This window comes from Poecilia mexicana, unplaced genomic scaffold, assembly GCF_051168715.1.
Source record: "Poecilia mexicana isolate PSO_F unplaced genomic scaffold, ASM5116871v1 scaffold_13, whole genome shotgun sequence".
Classification (NCBI taxonomy): Eukaryota; Metazoa; Chordata; class Actinopteri; order Cyprinodontiformes; family Poeciliidae; genus Poecilia; species Poecilia mexicana.
The window spans coordinates 28739251-28758361 of NW_028263382.1; the positions used below are offsets into that span (position 1 = coordinate 28739251).

General features: G+C 37.1%; 1 protein-coding gene across 3 annotated transcripts in view; it reads left to right on the forward strand.

Moving 5' to 3' along the window:
* Positions 1–15415, forward strand: part of LOC106904216 (neprilysin-like) — a 58021-nt gene extending 42606 nt beyond the window's left edge. For all 3 annotated transcript variants that reach the window (XM_088012000.1, XM_088011999.1, XM_088012002.1), the window contains 14 exons: positions 2743–2844; positions 2941–3077; positions 3269–3362; positions 4510–4638; positions 7575–7673; positions 7766–7843; positions 8068–8171; positions 8523–8581; positions 8669–8788; positions 9460–9593; positions 9971–10036; positions 12016–12111; positions 14120–14196; positions 14315–15415. In XM_088012000.1, the coding sequence (XP_087868126.1) occupies positions 2743–2844; positions 2941–3077; positions 3269–3362; positions 4510–4638; positions 7575–7673; positions 7766–7843; positions 8068–8171; positions 8523–8581; positions 8669–8788; positions 9460–9593; positions 9971–10036; positions 12016–12111; positions 14120–14196; positions 14315–14414 (1395 nt within the window). In that variant the 3' untranslated portion in view covers positions 14415–15415. The remainder of the gene's footprint in view (positions 1–2742; positions 2845–2940; positions 3078–3268; positions 3363–4509; positions 4639–7574; positions 7674–7765; positions 7844–8067; positions 8172–8522; positions 8582–8668; positions 8789–9459; positions 9594–9970; positions 10037–12015; positions 12112–14119; positions 14197–14314) is intronic.
* Positions 15416–19111: the final 3696 nt, after the last annotated feature.

The window sequence follows — 19111 nt, forward strand, 5'->3', positions numbered from 1 at the left end:
GGTGGTTCTATTTCTATTGAGGCATAAGACAAACTACAAACAAGAGGGCACCCCTTTTTTTTGTCATTATTGTTTAGCCATTATCTAAGAACTGATTTTAACTCATTTTCTGCTTACTGCTACAAGTGCAACATTTCTGTAAAAATGATTCATTACTGCAATCTTCTCAATTTCTTCAGCAGACATATTTCTTGATTTTATTGCTATGGATGTTTGCAGTTTCAAGGAGCGTAGTCAGGGGACTGAGACTGATAGATGGTGTGACTTTCACACTTTTAACTCTTTCCATGCTGAGGCATCATGCACAAGCTTGCTATAAAAAGCATCATGTATCCATGGGCTTTTCAGACTGAAACATTTATTTTTGTTCTTAAAGGTACTGACATATTATCAAACTACAGCTCTACTTCTAATCAGTGGCATTATATTGTAGTTTCTTTATATCCATAATCATTTTAAATACCTTCCTTAAAACAGCTTGTGTTATCACTCATTTATATTTGGTTTGTAACTCTAAATACCCATAATCACAAATTCTGTCATTTAGAATGAATTTTATGGATATTTGAGATTGGTTTTACCATTATTTCTACAACATAAAATACAGGCTATTAGTGAAATCCACATTGGAGTTCTGTCATTTGTTTTGGCTGAAACCTATTTTATGTTTTATGGTCAGTTGGTTTATGTTGGTTTATGACTTTCTTTTTATCCATATAATAAATACTGGATATTACTTTTTTTTTTTTAATAATTAGGGTTCTGAGCCTTCAGGAGCGAGCCAATGTAGGGCACGACCGTTCGCCTGCTAGCAGCGGAGCAGCGAACTTTGTTTCACTCCGTTTTTCCATTCTTCTCATGATTCTCTACTGAAACTTGTACTGCAGCATACCCCCTGAAACTTATTACAACTTTGATTTGGTATCCAGGTTCAGTGTCCACACCACTATTCAGATACAAATATTCAGGCACATTCACCTGTAGGTGTCACTGTGGTAGAAAATACATGTTCCATCTTGACTCAAAATTGATTCTTGGAAACATTCTCCAACAGATGAGCATTGCATTAGTTAAACCCAATCTCGCCATCTAATATCAACTCTGAGCCAAATAAAACCTGGCACAATATATACTAAAGAAGCAACAAAATAAGTAATTGCAGCAGATTTTTTTTGCCCAGTTAGAACGTAATGGCTAATTGTATATTGAGGACTTTCACGACAGTCCTGCATTTGAAAACTCAGGACCGAAAACAGTCCTGAAAAACTGCAGACTCTGTTGAGGCACGCAGTGTGCCAGCGAAGCCCAGGTCAAGGGACGAGAGTGTGGGGAGCTGGTGAAAGGAGGTGGACCTGCCGGGTCAGGCGAGGAACACATTGTTACTGCTGCAAATTAGTCTTACATCTATCAATCTTCTTCGCTTATCCATAGTTGGGTTGCGGGGGTAGCAGCCTGAGGCCCAGACTTCCTTCTCCCCAGCCACCTGAGCCAGCTCCTCCGGGGGAAACCAGGATGTTCCCAGGCCAACTGATAAACACAGTCCCTCCAGCATGTTGTGGGTGTTCCTCTGGGTCTCTTCCCAGTGGGATGTGCCCAGAACACCTCACCAGGAAGGTGTCCAGGAGGCATCCTAAACAGATGCCTGAGCCACCTCAACAGGCTCCTCTCGATGTGAAGGAGCAGTGGCTCTGAGTCCCTCCTGGATGACTAGGTCTAATTTTGTTTTTTTTCTTTTGATATTCCTGATTAATCTAAAGGTTTTCACCACATATTTACATTTTTATATTTAATTTTAAACACTATTAGCCATAGGATTTCAGACATTGGTCAAGATCAGAATTGTCTTTAGAAATCCACAGTATTCAGTAGAAATGGGATCTGTCAAACCAATGGTAAACATGAAAGTTGAAACATTAAATATGTTTTAAAGGTCATATCTATTATCATAATTTGGCCTGGCAATCATTGCCATTAGCAGCACCAGGTGCCATTAGCAGCACCAGGTAGATTCATTAGCATGAGCGTTTGTGTAAGCAGCAATTGTGTTGCACCCACTTGTTACTTTTTTTCTTGTCAGCAACCTCCGTGGGGAAGATAACATTAACCTTTTGTGGTTTCCATAAAATCCTACCATTTTTATTCATACATGCTGTTTTTTTAATCTGTTGTACTTGTGCATTTAATAGTGGAACAGGCAAATGTTAGAGTCATGGCCATTTAGTATTTTAAAGTCCTTGGGCATTATATTTATTAGGCGTTTATGTGACCAACATCATTTTGGGCTCTAGGCTATTCGTTATGTTTGCCTTGGAGTTAATCAGCCTTGGAAATTAAAGTACACTTAATTCAGCATAATTGTCACAGTATATTAGCTTTTTCAGGAAAGGTTTATGGTAAAAAATAATGTGCCTAATATGAACGTCTTTTTGAAATGAGCTTGACATGTCAAACCCCAATATTTCCCTAGGAATCAATAAATTTGTAACCCTGTTTTGTAAGTCTGCACTGGTCCTATTGCTTACAAGCTTTCTTCCTCTCCACTCTGCTGCTCACTATTACAAGGCAGTTAAACCATTCAAACTCTGACAGCTACAGACCCGAGGCCTCCTGGGCTGCACATGCTTCATGCTTCTGGAGATGTACCAAGAGTGTAAATGTGTTGGGAAAACAGGATTTTTGATGGAGTTTTTAAATTCCAGTCTTATGTTTTGTTGCGTTTTGTTGTTTTTGTTTTTCTCCCAGGCCACTGACACACCAGAAGATCGGAACAACCCGGTGTTGCTTTACAACAAGATGGAACTGGGGGAGCTGAACAGAAACTTCACTCTTGAAATTGACTCTCAGGCAATGCTAACATCTTGGCTTGCGAGCATTTCTGTTATTTAAAGTTAGTGTTAAATATCTTAAACTCTTTTTGTTTTGTTTTGGCTCAACCTGAAGATATTCAACTGGAGTTACTTCACAGCTAAGATAATGGACACTGTGAACATCAGCGTTCCTGAATCGGAGAAAATCATCAACTACTCCCCAAACTATTACAGAAGACTCAACTTTGTATTAGCCAAGTACACCAAGAGGTGTGTAAGATTATACAAATTACATGGTTATTGTCTTCCAGAGAAATTGCTTACCTTTGCAGTAATAGTATGCGTTTCTGTCGAGGTGAGAGTCTCAAGATGTGGTCAGAAAAATCTGGTCACACTCTGCAGTTAGATCACTGCAGGATCATGTCGATCTCCTTGACCTTGCTGCGTTTCCTTTTTTTCAGAGATCTGCAGAACTACATGGTTTGGCGGTTTGCTATGAACATGGTGGTGGGGATGAGTCGAGCTTACAGAGACACCAGGAAAGCTTTCCGCAAGGTACGCAGCCTGACATTTCCCTGACATGTTGACTTGGGAAAACTACTTTCATGAATGTCCTTGCAATGTCTTTATAACAATATCAAGCTGGAAAGTTATTGTACAGTGTTAAAATGTACTTTTAGTTATTAAAAACAAAAACATTGCGATAGTTTCATAGTTGTTGAAATTAAAAAACATAGACTCTGAAATCAAAAAAAGAAAGATGTCATCATAAATGAATATGCTGGACTGTTTCTTAAAATTTCATTAATGAAGTTATGTGATATTCTCCAAGTCCTTTATTTGTCCAATGACGGTACAGGTTGAATTGAATTACTAATGATGGTAGAATCATGTTACCTGCTAATAAAACCTGTCAACAGCTTCTCATTTTGATGCTACACAAATTTTAATGAATAGAAAAACATGTCGGATTTGTATAAAAAGTAAAACACATTCTGTGTATCACAACTGTCTTGCAAAGGCTTTCATAAATGTTCTCACACTGTCACATTGAGAAAGAAAATTGATTTTATGTGACTAACACAAAATAGTGCAGAAGTGTAAAAAAAAAAAAAAAAAAAAAAACTATACATGACTTGCACAATTTGAGTGCGCATTTTGTATTCAGCCTATTTTACTCTGATGCTCTCCCCCAAAATATCCAATATAAGTAATGACCTTCAGAAGCCACATAATGTGAAATATTAGTTAAGGAAGCAGAAAGTCCACGGTATTTCTGGCGTAGCAGCAAAAGTCCATTGGCTCAAGTGGGAGAATCTGAGACTGTTGGCCTTGAGCTCTGTTGAAATGACTGAACAGGAGCAGAGAGGCTGGTTAAAATCTACTGAGGAAAGTACAGAGCATTCCTAGAATAAATCCTACAAAAGGCATCAAAAGATTTGAGCTTGAGGAGGAGGTTTACCTCCCTGCAGGACAATGACCGTAAACATCGCACCACCAATGGACTGATTTGGATTCCAGTCTGTCATGGCCAGATTCCCTTCAACTTTTATGTATATGGCTTATGAACTTTTTCATAACCCATCATTTTTCTTTTGCTCCACTTCCTAAAATGGAAATCGGTTTCATTTGAACACAAATAAGATCTTGCCATAAACTTTCTCCTTCACTCACAAATTTTCTGTCACTACCTTCCAAATAGGCTCTGTCTGGGACAACATCAGAGGTGGCCGTGTGGAGACAGTGTGCACTGTATGTCAACAACAACCTGGACAAAGCTGTGGGACGACTGTATGTGCAGGAGGCTTTCTCTGAGAAGAGCAAAGAGCTGGTAGGTAGAGGCTGAACTGGACCAACTTTTGTCAAATTAAAAAAAGCTTTATTGAACAGCTTTCTTTGGCAAGCTGAACTGATGACATAAAAATAGTGAGTGTTTTTATGTACGAGATGGTTTAAGAGACATCTGTAATTTTGTCACCTGTCTCGTGTCTGTGCCTCAGTGTTGTCGTGTTTGCATCCACTGGAAGCAGCTGAATGAGGTGTCCTTGTTATCATGCTCACACCACCTACGCTGTAAATCTCAACTGTGTGCCTCTGTGTGTGTGTGTGCACACGCAGGCTTTGCCACAATACTGTGTCGTGTATGAGTGACACTGTCATAACTCTTAAGTATCTCAACTTCCATAAAGATGTTTGCCTACTCAGACAAATCCCATTTCCCTGCTGTGTGTGTGTGTGGGTGTGTTTGTTTTTAATACCTTGTGGGGACTATTTTCCTGACACTACATTGTGGGGACCCACTGCTCCTTGTGGGGACCGAAGCCTGATCCCCACATGGGGAAGCACTGTTTTTGAGTCGGGCATTAGATTTAGGATTAAGGTGTGAATTGAGTTTTGGTTAGGGTTAGGATAAGGGTAACGTTTAGGCTGTAGAAATAAATGGAAGTCGATAGAAAGTCACCACAAAGATAGCCACACACACATGCAGGTGTGTGTTTGTGTGTGTATTTGGTTAAGTGAGAAGTGACACATGGCTGCTCTGAACATCCAGCTACGTATCTGCTTCCCCCATTCCTCAAATTCATGACCCAGCATAAAGTGTGAGTTGAATAACAGCTGCCACATATTTTAGTACAAACATGTATACTTCATGACAAAATCTCTCAGCAGGAAGTGCTGTTACATTAATATGCAACCATAATGAACTTATTTGATTTTTGATGCAACCCTGTTTTAACTCTTCGTTTAAACAGTATCTGTACAGAGGAGGATTTAGGGCCTCCTCTGACTTTAATCTCAAAATTCTGACTTTTCTTGTCTCAAAAAAAAGTCTTTAAAGCAGATGGGCACCAGGAAACTCTTTTGCTCTCCTATTAATGAATGGGTGTCTTTGGAAATTCCTCAGCCATTATAAAGCTGGCTTAAATCCAACATGTTCCTCCAGAAAGTTTGTTTTCCTCATCCACAACTTGCATCTTGGTGAGTGAAGTTGTTTCCTCCGAGGTGCCCATCTGCTTAAAAGTCACAACTGAGGAAAAAAAAGAAACAGAATTCTGAGATTAAAGTAATTAATCTTTTTCATATAGATGAATACATTATAACTGGAAGAAATTATTTCCAGGAGGAAATTTGTATAGCAATTAGATCATAATTTATAAAGCATATATTGTCCTGCGGGAAGAAGTTGATCAGTCATCCAGATCACCAGATCATCTCCTTACACAAATACTTTGTCCAATTATTAGTGATCAAGAGATCACTGAACATGTACTAGAACATTAATTAATAAATAAGCACTCTAAGCCTATAAGCAACATGTTTCTTGTTTAGCTCTAGTTTCAGATGCTCACCATGCAGATCTGATATAAATACACCTAAGTGGAAGCTTTCACTGTAAAACTCAGTTGAAATAAGTGATGGTGTATTGTGAAATTTGTACAAACTGCATGTGTCCACACACAACAATCTCCCCTAAAGGCTTGTCGGAAAAATCTGTGTGGTCTCTGCCAGTTTGTGGCAAACCACAACCTTTTTAAAAGGATTGTGCAATGAGTAAGCAAGGGGTCCACTAATGTGACGAGATGAGGGGTTTTTGGGTTTTCTCTTGCTGTGGTCTCAGAGTAGGTCTCAGTTCATTTAATTCTTTATGTGAAGCAATGCATTTAAAAATGTGGAAACTCTTGGGGGTGACATTACAAAAAAAGCCTCAAGGAAAAAAACAACAGTTTTTTGTTAAGCACACATTGCTTGTAATGCTAGTTTTAAAATGAGGTATAATGACATTAGTGTCGATTAACCTAAGTTTAACCTAAGTTTTATATTTATATAAAGTTGTTTTTCCTTCTCTTGGTTGTAAGATCATACTTTTTGTTTTTAAAATCCCTCCCTATTATATCTGGAAAAAGAATTGTTCATTCAAAGTAAAAAGGCTTTTTTTCTCACTGTTTGAAGTTAAATTAGACCAAACATCTCTTGATCAGTTAGAATAACCAAAATTATTTACATTCATTACATAACAGAAGACATAGCGGAAACATTTTTTTCAAAGTTTTTTTTGTAACTTTCTTGAAATCCCAAAGTTTTCATCTCTTTAAAGATATTGTCATTCCTAAGTCTTTCAACACTAAGGGAAAGCTCAGATTATTTCCTGACTTTGGAAACTGACAGATCAACTAACAATGACATTTGTTGTTATATCTTGAAAAACAATGGAAAAAGTTCAACAAATATTTTAATTTGTTTTAGCCAAGTCTATGGTCAAGTCCTCGGGAATTCTGATCGAAATACTAACATTTTCAGAATAACGTATTAAATAAATTGCTGAACTTTCAGAATTAAAAAAAAATCTGTAAGACATAATGCATTTGTCTAGTTTTACTCTTTCTTAATTTCAATTTTATACATTTTTTTTCCGGTTTGTATGTCTATTTAAATTCACACAGTTCTTTTTTTTTTTTTCCTCAATTGAACACTTTTTCTGTACAGGAGGTATTTTTAAAACCATCATGACAAGGTTCATTAATTACAAATTAATGAACAGTCTAATATGCAAGTCTGAATCGTTCTGGTATGTGGATATGAAAGGCCTAATCATTTTAGGAAGTGTGTTAATAGTTTGACAAAAGTTATATTTGTCTTATTTCTGATCCAATTAGAGTTGATGAACAGAAACAAACAGCAGACCAGAGAACCTTTTTATGATGCATTTTCCTGTTCCATCATTGGCATCTTGTGACATTTGCTCTCTTTGGTGTGTTGGGAGATTAGATGGAGGAGATGATTAAAGATATTCGGGAAGTTTTCATTAGTAACCTTAATGACCTCGCCTGGATGGATGAAGAGACCAAAAAAGCAGCGGAAGAGAAGGTGTGAATTTCATTTTCAAGAATCAACTTATTTGTATTTAGAACGACCAGTAAACCAGGTTTATTCACATTTTTTTTTTTTTTTTTTGCCAGGCCCGAGCCATCCGTGAACGCATTGGTTATTCTGAAGACATCATGGATGACAAATATCTAAACAATGAGTACAAAGATGTGAGTATTTGTGGGGAAAAAAACACTGTTATCCATATTTCACTAAGTTCTTTGTAACAGAAAATACTTTAGGAAAGTTGCATTTCTTATCCTAGCTAAAACATCCCAGTGAATATTTGACTGTAACGAGTTTCCCTCGTGAATACATGACCGAGTGTTGACGGCTTTCATCACTGCTAATCCTCCTGATTTTTTTTTTTCTTCCCTGGCTGTGTTGGCGTTAGCTGAGCTACAGTGCAGAGGAGTACTTTGAAAACATCCTGGAAAACCTGGAGTATGTGCAGAAGAAACGCCTGCGGAGACTTCGAGTCAAAGTCAACAAGGAGGAGTAAGGTTTCTTTTTGTGGAGGTGGTGGATTTACCAGCTTTACTCCAGATGTGTTGTAAATGAAAAGTGCATTGTTTGGTATTTAAATCACCTGTCTTATTTATGATCCCAGCAGAGTGACCTACTACAGTGTTTACCCCATTTATTCTTTGTGAAGTGTGTTCACTTTCTACCACACAAACTCCCACATGCATTCAGAGTTCAGCTTTAACAGCAGGGAGTCCTACATTGACTTTGGGTTTTAAAAGCTGTATGTTAATTTTCCATGTTTTTACTCAAGTAGGCTTCTTACTTTGCCTCCGTGCTTTTTCATAGTGTCATAATTCAATACATTTTGTTTTTTACTTCAAGGTGGGTAACTGGAGCTGCTGTTGTCAATGCCTTCTACTCAGCCAGCAAAAACCAGATAGGTACCAAATAAGCACTGGAAATTGTTTAGCCATAAAACATAAAGCCTGACCTATTTTGGCATTTAAAACTGATTTCTCTGTCTGTAGTGTTTCCTGCTGGTATCCTTCAACCCCCTTTCTTTAGCAAAGGCCAGCCTAAATCTCTCAACTACGGTGGAATTGGCATGGTAATCGGTCATGAGATTACACATGGCTTTGATGACAACGGTATGAATTTTCCACTTCATTGTTCTCCCTTACAGTTTTACTGGATTACATTAGTCTGTGAACAGATGAACTTCCCCCTGTAACTGGTACCACTTAGAGAAGAGCTTTGTTTCACCTTGTGATGCCTTTGGCCTCAGGATTTTTTTTTTTATACAGTCTCTTGCATTTGAATTGTAATGTAAATAATTTTCCACCTCAGGTTTGCCACCTGCATTCTTATTTACACGTAAAAAATAAAATAAAAATAAAATTCTAATATCTAACAATAATTTTTAGCCATAAGAAGCTTACAGTTTCAAAACAACAAAATTCCATCGTTCAGTTTTACAATTTAGTCATTTTAGTGTAACAGGGGAAGTGCAGAGGTTTCGTCTGACTGTTTGGACCATAGATGAACATGTTGCCCTTTGGTACACATTACTTCACAGTCCCTGTCAGCTGACTGAAAGAAAACTACATTTTTAACTTGCTTACAGGAACAATGTTGTAAATAAATGACAAAGCCTATTTAAATAAGTTTTTAAACATAACCTCTGAAGTTGATATGAAATGTAACTACATAATGACATTTAAATTGAAAATTGTGTCTTACCTGTAGTATTCATTATTTGATTGTTTTTGCAGTTAATATTCCCATGCCTAACTCCCAGAAATCTGTTTGGTGTCTTTAGGTCGCAACTATGACAAGGACGGTGATCTGAAGGACTGGTGGACTCCTGATTCTACTCACAGATTCCTGGAACTCTCAAAGTGCATCATTGACCAGTACAGCAACTTTTCCTGGGACCTGGCTAATGGTTTACATGTATGTTTGCTCCTTTTTTTGTTTTGTTTTGGAACATTACATGCAAAATTCCAATTAACCTCACTTTCATTGATTTTACCAGAATTCCTGTTGCCTTTGCCAACTTATCCATCTGTCCTTCATCAATCTTTCCTATTTTGCAGCTTCATCTTCTCTCTGCTTTAGTTGTCTTTAGTATTTTATGTTGACATATGAGTACTTCTCCTTTTATCCTTCCTCCTCTGTACTGCTCCTTTGAACAAAGCTTCTTTTATTCCCTGGGTGATTCGTTCTTATAACCCAGAAACTGATATCTGCAACTTACTGAAAATATGGAGAGAAAACTTTCAAGTCTCAAATTCCCCTTTTGCACTTTGGACTCTTTATTTTCTCCTTAGTTGAATGGCAACAACACCCTCGGTGAGAACATAGCTGACAATGGAGGGATTCGACAGGCGTACCAGGTGAAGAACTTAAGAGATCCTGTAAAACATGTTTTTTGTTTACATATGTGACCTGCTTCATATAACTTGAAAAAATATTGAAGTTTGTCCAGGATGTTGACATGTTTGCTAGGTTGTATGAAGGTAGGATTGCTGGTACTGTGACACTGGATCAACAGAGGTTCACTAACAATACTATAAAATGATTTAAATGTTTAAAAATAGAAAAATATGTATCTTGTCTTGTATGTAAAATGCGACGGTAGCTAGGAACCTGAGACAACTGATGAGATACAATTTTGCATAAAAATTGCTTCAAGATAATTACTCTGAACTAGAAAAAATTACTGTTCCTAGCAAAACAGCTGTGATAATGCATTTATGCAGAATTATTGCTGCAGAATATAGAAGGAGCAGAACAAAGCATACAAAGTGGGGGGGGGAAAGGCAGGAAGAAGCTACAGTCATAAATGGTAGAAATATTTTGCTAAATAGTGAAATTTAGCCAAAGATATAGCATAAATGGAAGCAGAAGTTAGTATGCAACCTGAAATATTTGAAAAAGTTGAAAAGTAAAAATGGCAGAAATTGACAAAAGCAGAATTTTGAATTCAACTTGAAATATTTGAAAAAGCACGATAGTAAAAATATAGCAAAAGATGTAGCATAATTCAGCAGAAGAAGCAGAACATTTTGATATGCAAATTGATAAAATTGATTAAAGTTTGCAGAAGACTTTTATAGACGGTAAAAGCAGAATGTATATACAGAAAATTAGACAAGCACACACAGAAACGGCACAACAGAGAAATACAGTGAAGGAATGGAAGGTGTGACATGTCTGTACTCAAGAAGAGTTTGACAGAAAACAGTAAGACCTGTATGAATGATAGTAATAGTTCCTTAAAGTGTGTGGCTACATTTTGATGCATAAATTATTATAGTTAAATATGTATGAGCAGCATCATTTTGTTTGTCAAAAAGCATGAAAAGTAAAAATAAAGTTACTAGAGTACATACTCTAGTAACTGACAACAGTTAGAGAATTCCACCATAAGATTACATTGTAACCCTGAAAACGATCAAAAATCTGCATAAAACTTAAATTGGAACTGTGGAAAAGCCGTAAGAGTTATCTAAAAGCTGAGACATTTGAATATAGTTTAAAGTCTTGTGACTTGATTTAAAGTTGAATGGAGTCTCTAGGTTGAAGTAGGCAGAAGTAGCAGGCTGTGATGGCAGCAGAAGATTTTAGCAGAATTTTGTAGAATTTCATTGTATTTCAATGGGCCTGAAATTTGCAAAAAAGCACAAATATTTCAAAAAGTACAATTTAGCAAAAAGATATAGCACAAATCTCCAGAAAAAGCAGAACGTTTTGATATACGAATTAGCACAATTGGTTAAAGTTAGCAGAAGTAGTTAAAGACCAAAAAACGTAAACAGGAACTTAAGTGAGAATGCAGTAATGCATTCTCACTGATTAGACTGATTAGAGATGCAAATAGAAATTGCTTTATTACCTTATTTTCTGTTTGATCAGCCCTGACCAGTGACTGGTCTGGTGCATCATCAAAAATTCAATTTTCTTCCCATTCATATAGGCACAACCAGGTTGCAATGTCAACATAGTCTGGGAACAAATATTAAAATGAAATGTTTCTACATTAATGAACAGTCAGTTTGTGAGGGTAACCTCTTTGGCATTAATTAGTTCTTTAACATTTTAGTGATTACGTAACAAGCTTTACCTGTGTTTAAATTGAGACTGAAAAAGGTCAAGAGAGCAAGACTACAAGCAGAAAGAAATCCAGCTGAACCAAACCCAGAAATTAGAATTTGGCCACAAAATTCTGATTAGGTTTATACTCTGAAAAAGAGTGTGCACATATTTTTCACTCTAAAATGCAGCTCTGAATAGGCAAGATGTTCACTGTAACAGTTTGCTTCGTAATGCAGGAATTCAATATGTGTAAAATGTATACAATTTTGTCTTGTAGGCATACAAGGACTTTGTGAAGCAGCATGGAGAGGAGCCCACACTGCCTGGGATTGACCTCTCACATGATCAACTCTTCTTTCTTAATTTTGCTCAGGTAATCAGTTGAACCAAAAAAAAGGGGAAAAAAATCGGAATTAAGATTTAATAAAGTTCAGAAATGTTTTTTAATAATTATTGCTGACGTAATTAATTCTGAGTAGCTCAATAGTTACTTGGAGACTCTTTACTGTAAGTGAATTATGATCTGATTTAATTTGTAAAACAATTTGCCTTAATTTGAAAAAAAAATATAGCAGGTGTATAATAACACACTGAGCATTTTAGTAAAAATCCAGCCTTTTTCATTTCAGTACATTTAGAGAGTGCAGAAAAATGCTAAACTAGGATGTTTTTTTTTTACTTTTTTTCTTTTACAAAATTCCTTTTTTTTTTTTTTTTTTTAGAAAAATGTCATCAGTTCAGCAAAAAGAAAAAAAAGTAATACTCTGTACCAAAAATGAGCTTTAACAAAACACAGAGGATCACTATTCATTTAATAAGTGATTCCAACTATAAGAGAAACTTTAACAAAATTGATAATGGTATTGATCACAAAAATCCACCTGAGAAATAAAATGCTAATAATGATCAATGCTACTAATAGGGCACAATGTACAAAGTAGAAAATTGTGTGAGAAACTGAATAGGCCACTGTTTTACAAGGTGTCATGTCTGGTTGTTGCACAACATATTCTAACGAATAAAAATTTAAGTAAAACGCATACAATAAAACATTAAGGCAAGGCAAATAAATCCGCAAAATCAGCTCACAGGTGTTTTAAAGGGATAATGCACAATGCTCTGTGGATCATACAAAACACCTAATCAATAAAACTAAATAATTTTAAAAGAAATTAGAATATAACAGTAGTAATACTCTTTTTTTCTATTTTTCTTATCCGTTTTAATTGTTTTAGTCTTTCTACACTTTGAGGATGGTATGAACACTAATTAGATCCATTTTCAATCTATTTCAACATTGATCAGTTAATGCTGTCATTCACAAAATGTCTTCAGTTATCACCGTAAAATCTCTAAAGAATAATTTTACAGCCAACAGGGTCATGATGAGTTACTGGAAATATTTCATCCCTTTTGAAAATGCTTCAATAATCACCTACAGAATTTTTATCTTCACATTTATTTCAATAAAATCCATATGTAAATGTTGAAATCCCTTGAAGTTGAGTAAACTATAGGTTAAGTTGAATTACTCCACAACTTTAAGTTTAATATTTTCTGTCATTAAAAACTAATGAATTTTATTTTGTCTGAAATTATAAATTATTCTCACAAAATCTTCTAAATGCTTTATTTCACTACATTTTTATCATTAGTTATGCTTTTGCACAAAAGTTGAAAATTGTCAGTAATAACATGAAAATTATTTTCCTAAAATGTTGGTAAAATATGCTGTAAGTGTAGCACACTGTGGAGTCCCTCTACTAGGTTTATCAATTGTATATCTTCATGTCTTTACAAAAGCCCCAAAAACTGATTGGTGGTTAATAGGGAAGGAAGTTAGTCGTTGTACACTTTTAGAAAGCAATAAGTGACAAAAGCTATGTATGCATCGATATCTCTACTGTACCTGTTAGCAATGGGAGGAGGCGGAGCTTTTTTTTTTTCCTTGACAAACTGTCTCATACTATGCGGTTACGACATTGACAGTTTCAACAAATGTGCAACATAAAAAAAATGCATGTTTTTACAAAAGTTACACACTGCAGCTTTACAGTTGGAGTAAGGATTAGAAAGTTAATGCAACTGGAGCACCGACAGCCACATATGTGAAGTTCAGCTTTCCACTACTCTCAGTAGGGAGCTTGGTAAGTGAGGTAATACCATTTCCAAAGCTCAGTGCTATTGACAACTAAAACTAAAGAAACACGACATGCCTCTGCAATTAAAGAAAATGTAAGAATTAGCTTTTTTTTTTTTTTTGCAAAAATTATATGCAATAGTTCAGTAAATTAGTGGGATACCTTATGTATCTATAAGCGAATATGTTTGCTGAAGCTCTGTACTTGTCTGATACTTTACATCCTGTATATCTCTTTAAGATTTGGTGTGGATCACATCGACCAGAGCAAGCCGTCAATTCCATTAAAGTAGACGTGCACAGTCCAGGGATGTTCAGGTAATAACACGAAGTGCATAAATCAGCACTTCATGACTTAAAAGTACAGCTTAAAAAGGAGGAACCCTCTGACACACAAAGTCCACTTGCTAACACCGGTCTCCTTTGTATACTCTAGAGTACTGGGCTCCCTTCAGAACTTCCCAGAGTTTGCCAAAGCATTCAACTGCAACAAAAGCAGCAACATGGTCTCTGACAACATTTGTCGTGTTTGGTGACCTAAAGACCTCTGGGATGGGCATTTTTGTTCCCCATTTCTGCCGGTACGATACCTCTCCTGTATAACTGCTGGAGCTCCATGGAGGGCTGCAGTGAGATGGAAGCTTCCCTTTGTTCTTTGCTGGATGGACCACAGCTGGCGAACAGGCAGTGCAGCATGCACTTCATCCAAGATGGCAGCAGACAATAACCCTCATGGGCAGAAGCACTGTCTCTCAAACTTTAATACTGTTGTAATAAATCAACTCTTTCAATTTCCTGCTCACTGAATACAATCACTCCTTCTGTTTTTTTAATCTTTTATTCAGTTTTTTGCTTTCACGTTTGCTTTCCATTTGAGCCTGCCAGTGTTTGTTTTGTGGGTGAATATGCGAGTGTGTTTCAGTCAAAATGCTTTACAAGTAGTAGGCAATAGAGTGGAGGACAGAAAAATGTGCTCAACCCACTCACGGATTAATACGCCGCCTACCCACTCACATACATGCAACAGGGCCGAACCACTGTATCGTATGTGGGACTCAGCTGGAACTCTCATAAACCTCGGCTGTTTTCAGCCTCTGTCTTGTCTGCAGATTTTCTCTAGTTTTCCCATCATGAACCATTTTAGTTTGAGTAAATTATCACAGTCAGGATTTATTTTTGTCTAATGGAAAAATATTTAATCATGATACCTGATTGCAAAGCTCTGTAATGCACAAAAAGTCGATGGCTGCTGACCAGGGTCTTTTGTTTTATAATAGAATAATTAACCGAAACTGCATTTTTTTTTCTTTCTATATAACCACTGAGATGACAATCTACTTATTCCAGACTTTTTTTCATGAATTGTACTGAGCCTCCTCTGTTTTTGTGCGAATGTTGTCTATGCTTTGTACCCATGTCAATTATCACTGCCTGCTGTTGGCCAAACTAATTGGTATGCCTTATGATTGTTACCACAAGTGTGCATTTATGAAAACAAAGAATCTGAATATATATTAAAGAATAGTTTAACTTTGTACATTGCTTGTTGTCTTTTTAAGAAGTAAAACAAAAACAAAAAAACTGCGCAACTCTCTAGCCTGGCTGTTGGTGAGATAAATACACTTTTGGCAGCTCACCACCAAAAGGTAAAAATATTAACTGTACCACTGAAATTCAGCTGACCTATGCTTTCTAAAATTCTAATTTTCATTGCAGTAACAAAGCTTGATGTGAACATATTGCACATAAGATGTCACGTTAGCTACACTAGGCTAGGTTAGCAAGCTATAAAAAAATTACAAGACAAAATTTTGTTTTGGCAGGTGTGTTTTTAAGATTTGGGAACTGAGCTCACCACATCCTGTCAGTTCATACAGCTAAACTTCCTGCCTTCAGCTGATTTAATGGGTTACTTGCTCAACACGGCAGCATAAACTATGGAGTCCCATGTTGGTACAATGGTCAAACATTGGTCATCTTTTCAAAGTGGATTTACAAATTAAACCTTTTCCCACACTTGTGAAAATTAACATATGTCAGCATTTTTATCTGTAGATTGCATGGTGGGTGGATTTCATCTTTCCAGGTTTTCTGGCTTCATCTCCTTGGTTCAAATGTAACTGAATTTGTAATTCTGGGTCCCTAAATGTGGGAAAACTCAGCCTTTTTATACATCATGAAACAATGATTCACCGCGATCAACCACTCCACCAGCGTGTCTGTCATGTCTACTCTTTACCGTCTTGGTTTCCTTTGTTCAAGCTTTTGCTTTCTCTGCTGCTGTTTCTTCGGGTTACCCTCATTTCTCTCTTTTTGTAGGATGACAGATATACCTCAGTTGCCTGTATTTAGATACTTTATTATGACAAAAATCTTATTGAGGAGCTTTTTTTTTTTCTTTTAAAATAAATCTTTAAATAACATGCCAAATCTGTATGTAACTTGTCTTATGTGGTTATTTCTGTTTTTCTTTTTTTTTTTCAAAACTTAAAAAAAATCTATTGTTTTAAAGTGAATTATTTAACCTTCTACCTGTTGCAGAGGATTATCAGCTAATGAGGCTGTTTCATACAACCAGCACTCTGCCAAATTAAGTTAAACGTAGCAAGAGAGTAACAAACCGAGGCATCTCTTATGAATTGTATATAGTTCTCAAAGAGTTATTAAAGCAATTAAGTTAGTTTTAAAATAAATGCTTACCCCTAATCAGTGGTAAAAACTTTCCATATCTTTCTATATCTGCTTGCACCCCAGGCAGATGGAGATTTCCGGTATCCTTATGAATAAATTTGGACTTAACAGTTTTATATTTAAGATTTAGTCATGGAGCCAGACATTTAACACATGGCAAGTGTGTACATGTTTGAGATATTTGGGTGAAAGTGCAGATGAAATGAATAATCAAGAAGAAGATTATGATTTCTTGAGGAATGGAAGGAGGTCAGAGCTAAGGAACGATCGTGAATGTTTAAATGGGTGATGTGTATTTCCCAGTCATAGTGCCAATTTGTAGCACAATGAAGTAGCTATGTTACATTCAGCTGTTATAATAATGCTGTTTATATCAAAATTTGACTTAGTAATTTAGAGTCTAGAAAGTCTCTACAAGAAGCTCCCGTTCTTTCTGATATTCCGTCCCCAGCACAGCATCACAACAATGCTCCTCCATTATGGCTTTTCCAACCATTCTGACAGAAGTGGTTCCTATCATGAGCTCAGCAGGTGTTTACTAATTGTTCCTCCTGCTAGTCTAGTGAAGCTGAGTGGGGACAGAGAACAGGAGAGGGGAACTTTGTGTGGCAGAAGCTCGGTTGTACTGCAGCTCCAAGGAGGGGCTTTGTGGAAATAGGCGGGGCTATGTGGGAATTAACTTTGAGCCCCAACCCCTAAAACTACTGTCATGGATGATTCAAGGATTCCTCAAAAACACATGAAAGTGTTTTTTTGAAGGAACAATTAAGGTTTACATAATACTCCCCCCCCTCCCCCTTAAGATGTAGTATGGGCATAACAAGCGGTAAAACTGGAAATGCAACTAAACCACAAAGCTAAGTGTAGAGAATCTGAAGTCAAAAAAGGGCCAATTCAACAGCTTATTTCTCTTATACTCATGTTAAATAATTTCTAACAGCAATAGAAACCCCTGTGGTGAAGACAACTCTCTTGAATTCAAACAAAGCATGAGAATGTAGAAATGGATGGTAAATTCACTGTCTTTGTTTTTTGTTTTATTTGCTTGCAGCAGATCAGACAGGAAATGGGTGGAGAAGGAAGAGGACAGACGTGGAGCCTCCGTGTATGAGGCGGCCACTCCATTTCTACACCACGCAGTTTTGTCTTTTATAAAACTGCAGATTCACTGGAATGTTAATGAAAAACTGCCTCGAGTTCATAGATAATCATCCAAAAAAGGCAAGAAAATTCTGCTGAGCTGCTGCTGCAGAGAAAATACCCCGTTGCTATTAGAGGGGACCTGAAGGAATTCAGATCCTCTGAAACGAACAGATGTGTTGAATGTGACGTCTTCACGGTATAGGTATACACGGCACGTTTGAAACATGTCGGATGGGACACATTTCATTTGCAGAATCTACTGCATGAATCTCTGAGGAAAGTTTCAGACACATCATTGAATCTAGATAAGGTACAATTAAGTCAGGTGAAGGCAAAAGGGAGTCTAATTACTTACAATTAAGGTGTGCCTAACAAGGTGAGTAAAATTTGTCAAAAAAAAAAAAATAGTAAAACCAATATGAAATAAATCCACAGAAGGTTGTTTTTTTTTTTTAAAGTAGTTTTTGAGATGCTTCACACGATCTAACCTTTAGTCATCATGCGTCATAAACAAACGTCCCCCTTTTGCTCCTGCTGGTTGACAGCACTTTGGCAGAAAACTGAAAATTCACACCACCCACCAACCTCGTGCTTTCACCCTCCCTGTCGTTAGTAGCTACGCTAGTTACCCTCGCAGCTAACATTACAACACCTCAGCATGTTCCTGGGAGGCTCGACCGAGTGTTTTGCACTTTGAATGTTGCAAACTGCTGAGGTCTCATTCCAGAGTAACGGACCAGAGAGGTCATTTAAACCTAATGGCAACAGGAAACCTGTTTTGAAATTTACTATTTAAAAAACAAAAGGGGGAGGAAAAAAAAGTACTTAAAACCAAAAAGTCTGATGGCAGTGCTCTAAATCACTCGTGCCAGACTTTTGTCTTGTTTTTCCTCACATAACATAGTTTTTCTCTCTTTTCTTGCCCCGTAGTCATAAAACCACTCCGCTGGGATGTTGCCCTTTGGGTGACCCTAACAGTGGGTCCAGTGGTATGTGTGTGTTTGGTTATACGAGTGTGGTGGAAGTAAAGGGTGAACGACACAGAGCCACTGGAATGTCTGTGTGTGTGTGCGTGCGTGTGTGTGGCAATACTTGGGGTGGCGTGTTGGGACCACAGACGGTCATTGGTCGAGACTGAAGTTTGTGGAAAAGGAGCGCAGAATACTATCTTGCACGTGTGTTCAGGCTCGCCACACTCCTGAAAAGAACACGCTCTCCGCCGCACATGCGAAAGTGCCCAACGGCACGAACGAGTGATGTGCTGGGATCATGAGTCAACAGAAATTCAAATAGGCAAAAGACAGGTGGGCATTGTGCACCGGTTGATTTGAAATGGGCTCTGACTGTGAAGTGCACTCCACTGCGCTCGCACTGATAATCAGCCATTATGATTTTAAAG